This window comes from Pteronotus mesoamericanus, unplaced genomic scaffold, assembly GCF_021234165.1.
Source record: "Pteronotus mesoamericanus isolate MK-2021 breed Mesoamerican mustached bat unplaced genomic scaffold, CSHL_Meso_final contig_177, whole genome shotgun sequence".
Lineage (NCBI taxonomy): Eukaryota > Metazoa > Chordata > Mammalia > Chiroptera > Mormoopidae > Pteronotus > Pteronotus mesoamericanus.
The window spans coordinates 3659219-3678798 of NW_026555073.1; the positions used below are offsets into that span (position 1 = coordinate 3659219).

A 19580-nucleotide genomic window follows, 5' to 3' on the forward strand; every position below is an offset into this window, starting at 1 on the left:
AAAGTTATGCAAATTGTACATTTGATAATGGTAAATTCATACAAAAGTATATTAGAGCCACCAACAAGAATTCTTTCCAATGTCATCCGAATAGTCGGTGGTGGCCTCAAGATTCAGAATCAGACCTGTCTGACCCAAGTGTACATTTCTAAGTATGTAGATAAATCTTAGTGTGACTTCTGGCTGGAAAAGGAAAAAGTACAATGGAGAACCAAATCAGTAATCATAATTAGATTAACAACAGGCTTGCATGATAAACTAGAAACAGGCATCTATGTACCTGTAACTGAATCCCAAAAGCCCATATGTGTAAGTACAGAGTGAAAAAAGACATAGCTTACCAGTGGCCCATAGTAAAATGTTTAATAAATTTTGAGAACTGCAAATTCACTACATCACAGTCAAAGGTCATAAGCAAGATTGATTGTGAGGATACAAAACAAACAAAAACACATGTAAAAGTGAGAGTGATCTTAGGCAGTTTCAATAGAAATATATTACGTAGAACAGGAGAAGTCAGAGTCTAACTCTATTGAGCAGTGGTCAAAATATTTACGCTTGAAGAAAATACTAACCATCCTGAATATTTTGGCAGAGAATGATCATGATAGTGATGGAACTGAAAGCCTGGACATGTGAAGAATGGCTAAGGCTACGAATATACTTACCTGGGAAGCAAAAGTACTTAAAGTGTAACTGACATCTGAAGAGTTGTTTGGTGGGAGAGAGAGTTTTCCTGTATGGTACCGATGCAGGAGATACAAGGTGAATGGTCGAACTCATTAACACACAGATTTGTCTGACCTAAGGAAGGACCTTAAGTTGAGTGAGAGTTGCCAGCAAATTAAATGGGCTGCCTTAGGTTCCTTTATCCCAAGTTTTATTCATGTAGAAAGTTAAGTGGCCACTCAGCATGCCTATTGTAGAGGGGATTACAGGAACATTCAGAAGGCTCAACTAGAAAGCATCTAGAGTGACTTTCAAAAATGAGATCTTAATGAACTTTTTAAACTAAAGCTTCCAAATATCAGGTGTTCCTGTATAAATTTTCAAGAAACAAAAACCAGACTGCTTAAAAGTACTAAGTACTAAAAGTACTGTATCACTGATTATTCATTGAGAAACTCACTAATTGTTTTTCCTTGGAATTAGGACTTTAGGAGGTCTGGGTTAAATATAATACAGTAATTATTTTAAGACTCCCTGAAACTATTGCTCTCAACTTATAAAATTTGCCTAACAAATACTTCGAAGACATTCTTGATGAACAGAGGCAACAACAACGTAATAAAAATGGAGACAACTATACATGAACAACAATAAAAATATTAAAAAATAAAAGTACTTTACATTAAAAAACTCATTTTACCATATTTACATTATTAAAAAATTCACAAATACTTGGAGGTAAATTACCTGCTCTGGCTTCACGAGCTGCTTTTTGGAGTTCTCTCCTTTGGCCGCCTGCACACTTACAGATGCAAACATCAGACCTGTGGGCGTGGCTGCCAGCTTTGCCATCTGAGAAAGACGTAGCAAAACCGTTTGTTAAATAAAGAGTTCCCCATCCTCCACTCCTTAATAAATTTTGGGGGCCTCTGAGGAACACTACGGGTTTCACTTACACTTATTAAAAACTCAAGCCTTACAAATCACTTCGTCAGGGCTGGGGGCAGGAGGGCAGAGAGGGGGATGGAGGACAATAAGAAAATGTTCACACGAAATCTAAAAAAACCCCCACATTTTTAGAATATAATTCCTAAAATTCTCTTCTCATACTAGATGTTAGAGTATTATTTTTACCAATTAGTTAACTACCTACTTCATATGGAATATAATATAATAATCACCAGGAAGAAGTGAGTATAAAACTTCAGGGAGGAAGCAGGATAAATCACGGTGTTCACTCAGTCTACAAATACTGACTGAGCAATTAGTGTATTCCAGACCCTGGTCTCAGTGCTTAGGATACCGCACGGAATGAAACAATGACTCTTGCTGTCATGGAGCTGACATTCTAGTGGAGCAGAGAGAGACAATAAACACAGTAAATAAATTACTTGATATATTACAAATTGATAAATACTAGGAAGAGAGTAAAGGAAAGGGTGACTTTGAAGTCCTGGGAGAATCAGGTTAAATCTTGAAATACAAATGTATACTATTTGTAAAAATAATTTCCTTCCACTACAAATCCTTTGCCGTTAACTTTCCCAGTGCTTTCCCTGTTCCCCTGTCTCATGCTTGGTGTAAAGCCAAAGTGATCTTTGTTTCAGATATAACTTGATTTGAATTAAAAAGCAGGAAAATTACTGGCTCTAAGAACAAAGTATTTCAGTGTTTATCCAAGTACCAAAGTAATCCCCAAAGATTATCTAGTCAATAGGCCAAACGAAATGCTTTCCAGGGAATAAATATTTTAAGAGCTTGATTTTTTAGAAGAGAAAGGAGGTTGCTGAAATCAAAGGACATCCAGAGGGAAGAGGTCTCCTTTGCTTACATACAAGTATGATTGTGCAGAACTGGAAGAAACCCCGGCCAGAGAATTCTAAATGTTCTCTCAGAGTGCCTTTATTTCATTTCTGACACATTTTTCTGTATTTTCTGAGCAGTGCAAGGAAAGCTACAGGAACAGTTTAAGCAATTTCCTGTTCAAATTACGCAGGGTAACATGAAGACAATATTAATCAGAGAAACTGTTTCCTGTATTGCCCACTTCAAGCCCCTCTCTAGTACATATTAGCATCCCAGGATGATTTATCTAGGCATAACTTCCCCAAATACACCACTTTTGATTTCTTATACCCAGTAGGTATTCACTACAGAAATAACAAGATTTCCACTCCATATCTGTGTCAGATGTTGATAAAAAGCACATTAAAAGGATGCCAGCCAAGAATGCTCTCCTATGTACCTGAGATATTTTGATACTAAAGCTCTGAAGTGATTATATGAAGGATGCCCATTCTTACAACATTTAAGAGCTATTTATAAAACACCTGATTCGGCCCTGGCAGCTGTGGCTCAGTGGATGGAGCGCTGGCCTGCTAACCAAACGGTCGCTCCTCCGGTTCCGGGTCCGGGCACAGGCCTGGGTTGCGGGCCAGGTCCCCGGTAGGGGGCGCGCGAGAGGCAACTACGCTGATGTTTCTCTCCCTCTCTTTCTCCCACCCTTCCCCTCTGTCTAAAAATGAATAAATAAAATCTTTAAAACACCAGATTCAACTTGACTCCCTAGATACAAGAAAAACACTTTTCAAGTGTACTGACACCTGAAAAATTTTCAACACCCCAGTGTTCTCAGAGTTATAATCGTCTCACTTTGCATTATACAATAAATAATAAATGTAGACTATAAAATAATTTCATAGATACTGTTTGATAATTATGATCTACTGCTCCAGAGTCTGGACCGACTAAGTGCACTGGATCCTAAAAAGATAACATAGCTTAAAAAACTGTAGGACAGGTGCCATTCACTTTGACTTTTTTTCCTGATATATTTTTTTAAATTAAATTTATTGGGGTGACATTGCTCACTAAAATTATAGAGGTTTCAAGTGTACAATTCTATGATACATCATCTGTGCACTGCATTGTGTGCCCACCATCCAAAGTCACATCCTCTGTCACCATATATCTGACCCCTTTATTGCCTGCTTCCCTCTGTTAACAGCATATTGTTGTCTGAGCCTATGAGTTTTTGTTTCTTTATTCGTTGCTTTCAATGATCTCACATGAGTGAAATAATATGATTATTGACTTTTTCTGACTCGAATTATTTTGCTTAGCATGATATTCTCAAGACTCATCCATATTTTTGCAAATGGCAGTATTTTGTCTTTTCCTATGGCTAATATTTCATTGTATATACATATGACATCTACTTTATCTGATCATTTTTCGAAGGACACTTCAGTTGCTTATATATCCTTTCTAGACTGAATCACAAAGAAGTGGAAAATCTACATAGATCAACAGTGTGTTGCAGCCTCCCGAGGCTGGGCAGGTCCACTCAGGGCTCAGGTAGACGGAAGAAGATGCATGGAGCCGTGGGGATGTTTGACATGCTTTTATTCAGGAGAGTCACACAGACCACAAGCCCGTGTCCAAGTTGGCACCCCGATTCCCCGCCTCGTCCATAGCTCCTACCTCTTAAGTGCTAGCCCCAAACAAAGCCGGCTGCAGGCCAGAAGGTGGAGTGACCCAGCATGAGCTGCGCATGCGGGCCTACTAAGGCTATGGGGCAATTTATCGCTCCCGGGCTCAAGGCCTGAGACCCAGGCTCAAGGCTGTGGGAACACTGCTTTCTCAGGCTCCTCCGAGGCCGTAAGAAGCTGCTCCATCCGGTTCCCCACGCATCTGGGTGAGGAGTCAGGCCGCCTCCACCTACAGTGAGAAAATTCAAACCACCACCAAAAACCTCCCCAAAAGTAAAAGTGCAGGACCAGATGGCTTTGCTAGTGAATTCTACCAAACATTCGAAGATGATTTGATATCTATCCTTCTCATATTCTTCCAATTAACTGAAGAAGCAATACTTCCTAACACACTTTTGTGAGACCAACATAATAACTGATACCAAAACCTAGCAAGAATAACACACAAAAAAGAAAACTACACACCAATGTCTCTGATAAATACACATCCAAAAATCCTAAACTAAACACTAGCAAACTGAATACAACAATACACTAAAAAAAAATAACATATAACAATCAAGTGTGGGGTTCATTTCAGGCGCACAAGGATGGCACAACATATGCAAATTGAACAATGTAATAGACCACACTAACAAAAAAAGAATAAAAATCATATGACCTTATCAATATGCAGAAAAGGTATTTTATAACATACAACATCCATTCATGATTAAAAGTAAATAAAATGGGTACAGAAGTACCTCAACATAGTAAGTCCATATATGACAAACCCTCAGCCAATACCATACACAATGGTGAAAAACTGAAACCTTTTCCTCTAAGAGCAAGAACAAGACAAAAATGCCCATTCTCTCTGCTCTATTCAACAGCCTGGAAGTCCTAGCCAGAGCAATCAGGCAAGAGAAAGAAATAAAAGGCATCTAAATTAGGTATGAAGAAGTAAAATTTTCACTTTTTTAAAGCACATGACATGATTCTTTTATTTTTTTAATCATCACCCAAGGATATGCTTATTGAGTTTAGAAAGGCAGGCGGCAGGGGGGCGGGGCGCGGAGGCTAGGGGGGCGGGAGAGAGAAAGAGAAACATTAATGTGAAAAAGAAACATTGATTCGTTGCCTCCTGTATGCACTTGACAGGGGATTAAAGCTGCAACCTAGGTAGGCGCCCTAATGGGGTATTGAATCTGCAACCTTTTGGTATATGGGAAGATGCTCTAATCTACTGAGCCACCTGACCAGGAGGACATGACTCTTTAAATAGAAAACTCTGTAAAGACCCCACCCAAAAAATATGGGAACAAACAAATACAGTAAAGAAGTAGGATACAAAATCAAGGTACAAAAATGCACTGCATTCCTATATACTAACAATGAAATTTCAGAAAAAGAAATGGAAAAAAACAATTCCTTTGCAATTGCAACAACAACAACAACAACAAAAAACCCTAGGAATAAACTTAACAAAGGTTGTGAAGAACCTATGTACTAAGAACTACATAGCATTATCAAAAGAGACTGAAAAAGACTCAGTGAAATGAAAGGTATTCTGTGTTCACTGACTAGAAGAATCAAACGTAGTTAAAATGGCCATATTTATTACCCAAAGCAATATACAGATTTAATGCAATCCTCACCAAAATCTCAATGAAATTTTTTAAAGAAATAGAACAAAAAGTCCTCAGCTTTACTTTTTTTATTCTCTCTTCCGCTTCCCCAACCCCTCCCTTCTGGCACTCACCACACTGTTGCCATGTCCATAACATCGTCGTCTTTTTTTGCTTTTTATTCAATCCCTCCACCCGTATCCACCCAACAACACCCCCTCTACCCTGTCCCGGACAGATACCTGTCATCTGCTCAATATCTATGAGTCTGTCCCCATTTTCCTTGTTAGATCAGTGTGTTCATTAGATTCCACATAGGAGTGAGATCATATGGCATTTGTCTTTCTCTGCCTGGCTTATTTCACTGAGCATAGTGTTCTCCAGGTCCATCCATGCTCTTGCAAAGGGTAACACCTCCTTCTTTTTGGCGGCTGAGTAGCATTGCATTGTGTACATGTCCCATAGTTGTTTCATCCTCTACTGATGGATACTCGGGCTGCTTCCATATGTTGGTGATTGTGAATAACACTGCAATGAACATGGGGATGTTTATGTTCTTTCGAATTAGTGTTTTGGGTTCCTTCAGATATATTCCCAGAAGTGGGATCACTGGGTCAAAAGGCAGATCCATTTCTAATTTTTGGAGGAAACTCCACACTGCTTTCCACAGTGGCTGCACCAGTCTGCATTCCCACCAACAGTGCAGAAGGGTTCCCCTTTCTCCACATCCTCGCCAGCACTTGTTGCTTGTTGATTTATTGATGATGGCCATTCTGGCAGGCATGAGGTGATATCTTATTGTGGTTTTAATTTGCATCTCTTTGATGATTAGTGATGTTGAGAATCTTTTCATATGTCTGTGGGCCATCTGTATGTCCTCTCTGGAGAAGTGTCTATTCAGGTTCTTTGCCCACTTTTGTACTGGATTTTTTTTTTTTTTGGTGTTGAGTTGTATAAGTTCTTTATAAATTTTTGATATTAATTCCTTATGAGATACATCATTGGCAAATATGTTCTCCCATTCAGTGAGTTATCTTTTCATTTTGTTGATTTTTTTCCTTTGCTGAGCAAAAACTTTTCAGTTTGGTGCAGTCCTATTCGTTTATTTTTTCTTTTGTTTCCCTTGCCTGAGGAGATAGATCAGAAAAAATACTGCTATGAAAAATGTCTGAGATTTTACTGTCCATGTTTTCTTCTATGACTTTTATGGGTTTAAGTTCAACATTTAAGTACTTAATCCATTCTGAGTTTATCCCCGTGTATGGTGTAAGAAAGTGATCTAGTTTCATTTCTTTGCATGTATCTGTCCAATATTCCCAACATGAATTTTAAATAGACTATGTTTACCCCATTGTATGTTTTTGCCTCCTTTGTCAAATATTAATTGACTATAAAGGTGTGGGGTTGTTTCTGAGCTCTCTATTCTGATCCATCTGTCTGTTTTAATGCCAATGTCATGCTGTTCAGGTTACTATAGCCTTGTACTATAGTTTGATATCAGGTAGCATGATTCCTCCAACATTTTTCTTCTTTCTCAAGATTTCTGTGGTTATTCAGTGTCACCCGTGCTTTCATATCAATCTTTGGAATAGTTGTTCTAGTTCTGGGAAATACGCCATTGGTATCTTGATAGGAATTGTGTTGAATCTATCAATTACTTTGGGTATTATGGACATTTTAATGATGTTAATTCTTCTTATCCATGAACACAGTATATGTTTCCACTTATTTGTACCTTCTTCAGTTTCATAGAATTTTCCAAGTACAGGTTTTACATCCTTTGTTAAATATATTCCTCAGTATTTCAATCTTTTTGAAGCATATGTTAATGGGATTATTTTCTTAGTTTCACTTTTTGATAGTTTATTATTGGTGTATAAAAATACAGCTGGTTTCTGGACATTTATTTTGTGTCCTGCTAGTTTAATGAATTCATTTTTCAGTTCTTGTAGCTTTTTGTGGAATATTTAGGGTTATCTATAGAGAGTATGTCACTGTAAATAATGACAGTTTTACTTTTTCCTTTCCAATTTGGATGCCTTTTATTTCTTCTTCTTGTCTGATTGCTGTGGCTAGGACACCAGCACTATATTGAATAAGAGTGGTGAAACTGGACATCCTTGTCTTATTCTGGATCTTAAGGGAAACACTCGTATTTTTTGCCCATTGAGTAGGTTGTTCGTTATGGAGTTGTCATATATGACCTTTATTATGTTGATATATGTTCCCTCTATTCCCATGTTGCTCAGAGTTTTTATCAAAAATGGGTGCTGGATTTTATCAAATACTTTTTCTGCATCTATTGATATGATCATGTGGTTTTTATCCTTCATTTTGTTTATGTGGTGTATCACATTTATTGATTTGTGGATATTGTGACAACCTAGCATCCCTGGAATAAATCTCATTTGATCACGGTGCATGGTCTTTTTAATGTATTGCTGTATCTGGTTTTCTAATGTTTTGTTGAGGATTTTAGCATCTAATTTCATCACAGATATTGGCCTACGATTTTCTTTGTAGTACCTTTATTGGTTTTATAATTTGGATAATAGTGGCCTCGTAAAAAGAGTGCAGGAGCCTTCCCTGCTCTTGAATTTCTTGGAATAGTTTGAGAAGGATAGGTGTTAGTTCTTGTTTGAATGTTTGGTAAAATTCACCTGTGGACCCACTCAGTCCAGACTTTTGTTTGTTGGGAGTTTTTTGATTACTGCCTCAATTTCACTAGTTGTAATCTGTCTATTCAGATTCTCTGATTGTTCCTGATTTAGTTTTGGAAGATAGTATGTTTCTAAGAATTTAACCACTGCATCCAGACTGTCCAGCAAAGATCATCAGATTTGTATGAAACCACAAAGACCCTGAATAGCAAAAACAATCCTGAGGAAAAAAATGTAGCTGGAGGCATCACACTATCTTGACTTCAAATTCTACTACAAAGCGATGACAATCACAGCAGCATGGTATTGGCAGAAAAAAAGACAAACAGACCAATGGAACCGAATTGAGAGCCCAGAAGTAAACCCATGTTTATGGGCAAATAATTTTAGACAAAGGAGCCAATACATACAATGGAGAAAATGAAGGCTCTTTAATAAACCGTGCTAAGAAAACTGGAAAGCCACATGCAAAAGAATGAAACTAGATTATAGGTTGTCCCCATGTCCAAAAATTAAATAAAAATGGATCAAAGACTGAAATATAAGATGTGAAACATTATATTACACAGAGGCAAACATAGGGACTAAACTTGTGGACCTTGCCCTTAATGAGGATTTTATTAATAACCTCAAATGTGAGGGAAGTGAAGACAAAAGTAAATGAGTGGGACTATATCAAACTAAAAAGCTTCTGCACAGTAAAAGAAATCGCCAACAAAACAAAAAGGCAACCAACCAAATGGGAGATATTATTTGCAAACAACAGCTCTAGGAAGGGGTTAATCCCCAAAATATACAAAGAATTCATACAACTCAGTGCCAAACAAATGAACAATACTATTAAAAAATGGGCAGAGGACCTGAACAGACACATCTCCCAAGAAGACATGCAAACGACCACCAGACAGATGAAAAGATAAGCAAACTAAGGTTCTGTGCTAAATCTAGCCCGGACTCTGGGCTAAATTTTTTTTTTTAATACTTAAATATTTGTAAAAACAAAAATAAATAAGTAAAAAAGAACGTGTGACCTTCTGTGCCCTGCAAAGTCCAAAATATTTACTATCTGGTCCTTTAGGAAAAAAAAAAAAAAAAAGAAAAGCCAACCCTTGATTTAGAAAACCAAATCGGATATTTAACAAGTATCAGATTGGGGGTATGAAAAAAGCTCAAAAGACTCCTAAGTCTGATAGTTAAATAGCATTAAAATTCACCGGAGATAATTGTAGTTTTCACAAGGTAAAACCTCAAGTTAAAAGTACCAGTATTTGTAACTTCAAAATAATGACTTGTCAATTCAAAATTATAAATGCCTTATTTAAAATCAATGAGATACAAACACTGGCTTCAAACTCATAGAGAACAGACTGATGGTTGCCAGAGGGGTGAGGAGTTAGGGAACTGGGTTAAAAAGGTGAAGGGGCCCTGGCTGGTGTGGCTCAGTGGATTGAGCGCTGGCCTGAGAACCAAAGGGTCGCTGGTTTGATTCCCAGTCAGGGCACAGGCCTGGGTTGAGGGACAGGTCCCCAGCAGGGGGTGCGTGAGAGGCAACCCACACATGGATGTTTCTCTCCCTGTCTTTCTCTGTCCCTTCCCCTCTGTCTAAAAATAAATAAATGAAGTCTTACAAAAAAGGTGAAGTGATTAAGAAGTACTAATTAGTAGTTACAAAACAGTCTTGGGGGATATAAAATACAGCAATGGAAATACAGTCTATAATATTGTAATAACTATCTATGGTGCCAGGTGGGTACTGGAAATATCTGGGGAATCACTTTGTAAAATATGATGCTGCATACCTAAAACTAATACAAAGCAAAATTGAATGTAAGCTGTAAAAAACAACGGGCTTCCTCCAAAATATAACAGGTTCTAGAACAGAATTCTATCATACAGAGATTTACAAATAACAAGATTGAAGCTCAGCCAACCAACCTAGACCAGACCCTTACTATCTGTTTGGTAAAGTAGTGGAATTACAAATTCTAGCTCTATTACTTACTAGCGGGGTGGCTTTGGGCAAACGATTCGATTCGGTATCAATCTCCACATAGTAATATTACGTATCTATCTCCCAGGGACAAGCACAGAAAAAGGGCTCACGCATATTAATTATCATCATCATCATCTCCATCATCATCGTCAACCTCCTAGTCAATGGCTACCGCTCTATTCTCATCTAATTCCAACCAACTCTAATTACCACTGTCAAACCAAAATAAAACTTCTTTTGTCAGTCAGGTTACTGCCCTGCAAGTGAATAAATTGCCCCCCTCTTTCCTAGCACACTATTTAATACCCCCTCCCCTCTGGTAACCACCATACCGCTGTTTGTCCTTGAGTTTCAGCTTTATATCCCTCATGAGTGAAATCATATGGTTCTTAGCTTTTTTTGACTGACTCATTTCGTTTAGCATATTGTCAAGGTCCATCCATGTTGTCACAAATGGCAGTATTTCATCTTTTCTTATGACTGAGTAATACTCATTCCATAGTATATATGTACCACATCTTCTCTCTCCAAATATCTATCGAGGGTCATTTCCATTGTTTCCATGTCTTGGTAACTGTGAACACTTGGTAAGTGTTGCAATGAACATAGGGATGCATATGTCTTTGCAAATAAATGTTTTCAAATTTTGGGGGTAGATACCCAGGAGTTGCTGGGTCATATGGTAACTCTACTGTTAATTTTTGGAGGAGCCTCCACACTGTTTTCCACAGTGGCTGTGCCAGTTTACAGTCCCACCAGCAGTTTATGAGGGTTCCCTTTTCTTCACAACCTCTCCACTCTTGTTATTTTTTTTTGTCTTATTGAGAAAAGCTATTCTAACAGGTGTTAGGTGTGAACTAGCAATCCCTCAATCCCTATTCTGGGAATCTACACAAACCCCCACCCCACTGCCAATTTTTTTCCTAACATATTTTTTATTTTTAAACAATTAAAAAAAGGTTTTATTTATTTTTTAGAGAGGGGGAGGGACAGAAACACTAATGTATGGTTGCCTCTTGTGCACCCCCTACTGGGGACTGGGGACCTGGCCCACAACCCAGGCATGTGCCCTGACTGGGAATCAAACCGGCAACCCTTTGGTTCGCAGGCCAGCACTCCATCCACTGAGCCACACCAGCCAGAGCTTGACCTTTTTAAATGAAAAATTTGCTACCCCTTCCTAAGATTTCTTTCTTTCCTTCTACCACAATACCTCTCTAAAGAGAAATAGACACCATCCTTTCAGAAGGAGGCAATATTAGTGGAAAGATCACAGATTTTGGAGACAAACATACGTGTGTTTGAACCTGGCTGTTCCACTTATCAGCTGTAATGACCAAAAGCAAGCATTTTTTTGTAAGCCCAAGTTTTTCCCTATGTAAAATGGGGATATTACCAGTTTCTTATGGTCATCAAGAGAATTAAATGGAAATAACACATGTAAAGCAGCTGGCCAAAGGCGGTGATAAATGAATGCCCGCCTCCCATTGCTTATTGTTTCCTTAACCCCTTACAGTCTAGGCTCTCTGTGTACCACTGCATATACCTCTCCCTGTACCTCCTTGTTTCACTACAGCTCCCATTAGCATTATAAGTTTGGGCTCTTTCCTTAGCTTTTCTGAACCTTAGTTTTTCATTTGTAAACTGATCATAATATCTACAGTATAAAGTTGTCTTGAAAATTAAGTGAAATAACATATGTAAAGAACTTTAACATAGTGCCTGGCTTTGTGGTAAGCACCAGAGAAATGGTTGCTGCCAGTGACTTATTAATGGCCAAATCGAAAGACTATTCAACTGTCTCCTTCTCTAGTCTTCAGTGACAAGACTGTATAATCTGGTTTGGTCCTGTGGCAAGCCTCTAACGTTTCTCTAAATGCAAGCTGTCTGTATTACATGTTGCATGTTCACTGTTTAATATCTTTTATCTGATTGTCTGGCACTTACTTTTTCATGTAGAATTTATTGAGTTCCTAATATAAGTCACACCTGTGCTATGTACTAAGGATAGAAACATTAATGTTACCATTACTGTCCTCAAGTAGTTTATAATTTAGAAGTATTGCATAGACAAGTAAATAGTCCATTACTTGCAATGTGGTAAGTCATATGGTAAGAGCATGTCCAGGGACTTAGTTTTGGAGCACAAAGAGGAGTTATTTAAATTAGATTGAAGGGGTTCAGGACACTATGTTTTTTAAAATTTTATTTATTGATTTCAGAGTGGGAGGGGGAGAAGGAGGGGGGGAGAGAGAGAGAGAGAGAGAAACACTGATTTGCTGTTGCACTTATTTGTGCATTGACTGGTTGCTTTTTGCATGTGCCCTGACCAGGGATCGAACCCACAACCTTGGAGGACAATGCTATAACCAAGTGAGCTACTCAGCCAGGGCCCAGGGCACTATGTTGTAAAAGGCATTTTGTGGTTAGTATATGTGGAGTCAATGCAACTTTATCTGTTAAATGAGCGAATCAACTACGAAGAGGAACTGCTTAGATAAGGATGGGAAGAGCACCTCGGGGCCAGAGAAAGAGACAGCTTTCCCTAAAGCGCCTGGAGTACCACTGTTGGGACAGTTTCTGAGAGACAGAAGATGGAATTGTAAAGCCGGGGCTGGCTGTTCTAGACACAGGAGTCCGACCGGACAGCAGATGGCAGACAATGGAGTGCCAGTAAGAGTTTTTATGTAGGGGAGGGGCATAATCTGATGTGTATATTATTTTAAGTACTAGCATAGCACTGCAGGGGAAATAGATTCCACAAGAGTCAGGCTGGAGACAGTGACTCCCGTTAAAATGGTGTCGTGATAAATCAGGTAAATTATCACAGCAGGGATTCCAGAAATGGAGTTAAAATGGCGAATTAAGAGGGATACGGAGCCAATTTAAACACTGAGTGAACGGCATGATTCATATCTGTTTGTCCTGAAAGCAGTGCGTTTAACAACGAAAAGCGCGCTTCCAATATAGATATATGTCTACTACTGTTACTCAAATCGACTTGGGCAAGTCACCTAGCAGCCAGCGTAGTCACTTCCTGGATACAGGTGCCTAAAGAGGCACGTTTCCCCCTACAGAACCCAAAACAGAAAGGCTTGTGATTCCAACCCGCAGATTAACGACAGTATGCAAAACCCGTCAACTGCAGAGAGACCATTAGACCTGTCTATCCCGGTGTATTTTCAACCCAAATAATGTTTGAAGAAAGTCCTTCAAAGGGTCATGAGGCCCGATCCTGTGCACCCAGACAGATGCCCAGGACTCTTTCCTCTTTCAGTTCAACACCCAAACGTCGCTCGTCGCCCAGCCCGGTATTTTCACCCAGCGGCTGCCCAGTTTGCATTGTGTCAACTCTATAAACAGTTAACCGCAGGCAATTCAAGAGAGAGTACAGTCCCAGGCTGAGAAAACTCTTTAACGGGAGGCAGGTGCCTTCAGGTTTCAAACAGTAAAGATTCCCTGACAATTCTCTCACAAGCTCACATCCACCCCGCCTACCGTCATGCGCTAAATTCTTGAAGTTAGGAAGCTCCCGTCCACAGTTACTATAATGCTATCCGCCCTCCAGAACAAGTAAGCAAGTTTTTTTTTTCTCAACTTACCCTTACAGCCGCCATGTCTGTGACCCTCTCCACCCAAGTTTTCGTACGGAGAGCGAAGACGGACAAAAGAGTCCAACCCAGCTCAGTTCGCCACAGCTCCGCCTGGCCACGCCCTCTGTGCTCCGAGTCACGCCCCTGTGTTCTGAGTCACGCCCCCTGTCCGCTGGCTCCTGCCCTTTCTCCGCGGTCCTACAGCTTCTAGCTACACAGTATACCTGCTGTCTCCCGGAGAATTCATCCTTATGGTTGACTGTCTCAGTTCCCTATAAAGCCTTTCACAATATTCTCCATAGTCTAGTTGAACGTTACTTTGCTCGGTGCAGAATATTTTATTATTTTCATACTGTCAGGCGTATGCGATTTGTCTAGATAAGGATTTAAAACTCGAGTCCGGCTGCCTTAACAAATAACTATATCCTCACAAAGCAAACGTTACTTCTGAGATAGATGGACAAGTTCACATATCCTAAGACTATGTCACTAACCACCTACTATATGCTAAGCGCCTGTTCAAGGTACAGAACAAGGCATACTGCTTACCCAATGGACCTTATGTTTCCGGGAAGAAAACAGACACAAATAAATGTTACAAAGTACCAGATACCATGAAAGAAAATAAAACAACATGGGCTTACATTGGTTAGAAAAAGTCTTTCTAGTAAGCTGACAATACAGAAAAGTCCAGAAGGAACTTAGGGAAGAGGGTTCCATGCATAAGGAAGAGCAATGACATTGCATTTGGTTCTGAAGAAGATGGGAAGTCAAAGAATGGTTTTAAGCAAAAATGTGGCATGACCTATGCTAGATTTTAAAAGGATCATATTGGTGCTGTATGGAAAATATATTGTGGATAGATGCAATATTCTCAACACGAGCAACATCCACCCTACGCTTCCAGTGAACGATTCTAAGGAAAGAAGATGCTCATAATCTGTCTACCAACATATCCAATATAAATTCATTTATTCATTCAACAAATATTTAACTAAAGACTATATATGTATACATATATCAGACATCACTGACATACCCAGCATATTTGACATCTGAAGCAGATCATTTTTATATGTTATTGTTTATGCTATTATAGTTGTCTCCAGGTTTTCCCCCATGAATGGTCCCCATGCAATCCCCATACCGTTCATTTTTTAACAGCCTTCTCCTCTATATGATGTAATTATTTTAAGAAATAATGGTGAAATTAAACAATTAATGGAGGCCACAAAAGAAACAGGGCGCTCTTTTGTGGATCTCTCTCTCTCTCTCCCCCCCTTCTCCGTCCCTCCCTCTCTCCCTCCCTCCCTCTCTCTCTGTTGTGCTAGCCTAAAAATAAAATAGAAAATAAATAGTACAGTAAAAAAGTAATGGGCGATGTACTAACAACAAACACCAAATTTTGATGTTTTCTAATTTCATTAATGTATTTTTAAAGGAGAAAGAACTCACACCTTCATATTGTTCTACTGTGGTGATGAATAATACTATTACAGTTTTTGATGTGACTTTTAACATCCTCATATTTGTCAATGACTTCTTAAAAATCTAATATTTTTACACATTTAATAGATGGTATAGATAAACTTGTGAATCTTTGTTCATAGTTGATAGATGAACACTTTTCATTAAGTTTAACATTACTAAATGTTATTTCATATTAAAAAACATACAAATATGAAAGGTCTTAACATTGTGAATAAGTTTGGATGAGAATCCAAAAAATCTGATTTCATTAAGTTTCATAAATTACCATCCATGTCTGCTTGTTCAGGATTAAATCTAGAGGCATTCACATGTTTCACACTTGAAAATTTCAAAAAGAATATATTTTTAAAAAAGATTTTATTTACTTATTTTCAGAAAGGGGAAGGGAGGGAGAAAGAGAGGGAGAGAAACATCCGTGTGCGGCTGCCTCTCGCGCGTCCCCTACTGGGGACCTGGCCCACAACCTAGGCCTGTGCCCTGACTGGGAATCGAACTGGCGACCCTTTGGTTCTCAGGTCAGCGCTCAATCCACTGAGCCACACCAGCCAGGGCTCAACTGAAATATCTTCACTAGAAAACTAATCATAGATTCCTATAATAGTTAAAAAACTTCACAAGTTCTTTTTCTGTGAAAATGTCTGAATGAAAAGAAACATTGGCATCATTTCATCTATTTCTTTAGAACAAGCACCCAGTGTTTAGTGCAAATTATCAAGCTATTAAGTAACTGCCCTTTTGGTTTCTTCTGATAAGGTCAGACCAGCATCTTCTGTTATTTCTCCTGCCACAGTTTTTTTTCCCCCCAGCATTTGAATATTCTGTCTATATAGGTATTCATTTCCTTAGACTGTATTGTTTTTGCATAGTAAACGTCTTTTTCCACAATTTTGTGACCCGACCTTCAATGAAATAAGTTTTTTACAATTTTAAAAAAGATTTTATTTATTTTTAGAGAGAGGGGAAGGGAGGGAGAGAAACATCTATGTGTCAGGACCTGGCCCACAACCCAGGCATGTGCGTTGACTGGGAATTGAACGGCCACCCTTTGGTTCGCAGGCTGGCACTCCATCCACTGAGCAGCACCAGCCAGGGCTTCAATGAACAATTTAAAACTTCGTTTTTTACTTTGCATCACTCACGACTAATTTTGGCTGTTAGCCCATATTTTTAAGTCTGATTAATAGCCTCATCCAAAGTTTCACACCAGACACATTTTAACTTAGTGAAACATTTCATATATGAATTAAAAGTCATATTTTCATAACAGAAATTACACCTGGAATTTTGCACTGTTTTACTGTTCTTTTTTTAAGATTAAAAAACATTTAGTTTTAGAGAGAAGGGATGGGACAGAGAAAGAGGGAAAGAGAAACATGGATGTGTGTTTGCCTCTCACAAGTCCTCAACTGGGGACCTGGCCCGCAACCCAGGCCTGTGCCCTGACCAGGGATCGAATGAGCAACTGGGCCATACCAGCCAGGGCTCTTTCACTGTTTTAAATTTATTTTTAAATATTTTATTTATTTATTTTTAGAGTGGGGAAGTGAGGGAGAGATACATCTGTGTGTAGTTGCCTCTTGCGCTCCCCCTACTGGGGACCTGGCCCACAACCCAGGCCTGTGCCCTGACTGGGAATCAAACCGGTGACCCTTTGGTTCACAGGTCAGTGCTCAGCCCACTGAGCCACAGCAGCTAGGGTTACTGTTTTAAATTTTAAACACAAAGTAGTCACACAGATGGAAGAATTTGGAGTAACACCGGTTCTGTTTCTGTCTTTGAGAATCATTGTGCTGTCATTCATTTGTAACGTAGCACCACAGGGAATGGAGGCAAACTGCACTGAAACTGAGATGCAACAATTGGTAAACTCGGTGAACTTATTCTCTAAAGAAATATGTATAGTTCAGTCAACATGTTTTTGGAGACCGACTGTATAAGCAAGAATTTTTCAAATTAACTTTCAGGAAGCAAACAGTATTTGTGAAAGGATAAGTTAAAAAAGTACCAGTTTGAAAGATTAAATGTGTGTTGCTAAAACTCAAGAGTACCACAAAATTTGTTTAGAATTTAGATCAATAAAAAGATTCTTGCACCCCTATGTTAATTGCAGCATTATTTAGAATAAACCAAGCTATGAAAGCAACCTAGGTGTCCATCAATAAGTGAATGGATGAATAAGAGGACACACACACACACACACACACACGCACGCACGCACACTGGAATATTACTCAGCAAAAAAAAAAAAAAAGAGAGAGAGAGAGAGAAGAAAATCTTGTCATTTGAGACATTATGCCAAGTAAAATAAGCAGTGAAAGACAAATACCAACTAGTGTCTCTTATATGTAAAATCTAAAAACAAAACAAACAAACAAGCAAAACAAAAACAAAAACAGACTCATAGAAACAGATTAAAATGATAGTTGACAGAGGGGAGAAGGAGGAAAGATCGGTGAAAAATGTAAAGGGATATATACTCAATGATATTGTCATAAGTTTGCATGGTGATGGATGATTGCTACACTTCATGTGATCTCATTTTAAGATGCATAAACATCGGGGAGAATCAAGATGGCAGAGGAGTGAGTGGAAGTCACACTGACCTCCTCGCAGGACCAACCTGGAATTCCAAGTAAATTGTGGAGAAATCACCTGGAACAAACAACTGAACAATAGCGAGAGAGGAGCCTTTTATAACCTCAGAGAGACAGAAGAATCAGCTTTAGCACAACCTGACTGGTAAGGAGTGTGGTAGACACTCGAGAAAGCAGGCGGGGCGCCCACAGGGAGCAGCACCAGAGGGATATTGAAACGGCCAGTGGGATCCCCCTGAGATGAGTGGGGTCTAAACCATAAATGGGGGTCCCCAGCCTCCAGCACCAGAGCCCAAAAGTACACAGATAGCAGCCAGCCGCAAAAAGCGGCAGGGTCGCTCTCGGGCAGAGATGGGCAGCTAGAGGTGCAAAGAGCTGTTTAAGGGGTCAACAAATAAAGTTTTATTTGCAGCCATTTGCCCTGGTCTCCAGCAAAGGTGGGGGTAGAGTAGGCTAGAGATGTGTGAGGAGAGACTGGGAAAGGAGGCTCTGGGGAGAGAACTGAGAGAGTAGCTGGCGGGATCCCAGTGCTGACTCCTCCCCCATATGGCAGCAGGCATCTGGCTCAGGCAGACTACGCCCCTGAGCGGCAACAGTGTGGGAGGACACAATAGCCCCACCCCCAGGAGGGACTCTGACTCAACCTCTGGTGTCTCTCAGCTGGCCTGCTGAGCGCAGAATGTCAGACTCAGAGAGTAGATCCCTGGTTAAATGGGGTGCAGAGTGGTTTACAGAGAGTTGGGGAGAGACAGGAGACAGAGGCTTTCGGGAGAGAATGGAGAGAGTAGCGGGCAGGATCCTAGTGTTGACTCCTCCCCGATATGGCAGCAGCCATCTGGCTCAGGTAGACCACTCCCCTGAGTGGCAGCAGCGTGAGAAGACCAATAACCCCACCCCCAGCAGGGACTCTGCCCTGCCCTGTGGTGTCTCTAAGCCAGCCTGCTGAGTGCGGAGTGACTAGATTAACAGCTGAAGGGGACAGCCACAGACAGTAGATTCCTGGAAGTCTCGAACAGACTGCCTAAGGTCAGACAGGGTCAACATCTGAAATCATCAGAGGCAGATCCAGAAAGTAAAAACAGCGGTCCCCAACCATAGAAGTTCACACCACAAAGTCAAGAAATCAAGACAGATCAATTTAAGAAGCAGAAGCAAAAGAGAAGAGTCTCACAAATAATGGGAAGACAAAGAAATACCCCCCAGTCGAAGGGAAAGGAGGAATCCCTGGAAAGAGAACTAAATGAAATAGAGGCAAGTAAACTATCAGATATTGAGTTCCAAACAACGGTTCTAAGGAAGCTAAAGGAGCTCAGTGAGCTCAGAAAGAATTACAAAACACTACAGAAAAACTATGAGGAACTTACTGCAAACTATATCAGCATGAAAAAGGACATAGAAGCTATCAATAAGAGGCAAGAGGAAATGAAGAATACGACTTCTGAATTGAAGAACACAGTAGAAGGAATCAAAAGCAGGCGAGAT

General features: G+C 39.7%; 1 protein-coding gene across 1 annotated transcript in view; it reads right to left on the minus strand.

The window, feature by feature from the left end:
- APOOL (apolipoprotein O like) overlaps positions 1 to 14080 on the minus strand; it is a 38361-nt gene extending 24281 nt beyond the window's left edge. The window contains exons 1-2 of the mRNA XM_054566648.1: positions 14023 to 14080; positions 1417 to 1521 (exon numbers count right to left, since the gene is read on the minus strand). Of these exons, the coding sequence (XP_054422623.1) occupies positions 1417 to 1521; positions 14023 to 14037 (120 nt within the window). The 5' untranslated portion in view covers positions 14038 to 14080. The remainder of the gene's footprint in view (positions 1 to 1416; positions 1522 to 14022) is intronic.
- Positions 14081 to 19580: the final 5500 nt, after the last annotated feature.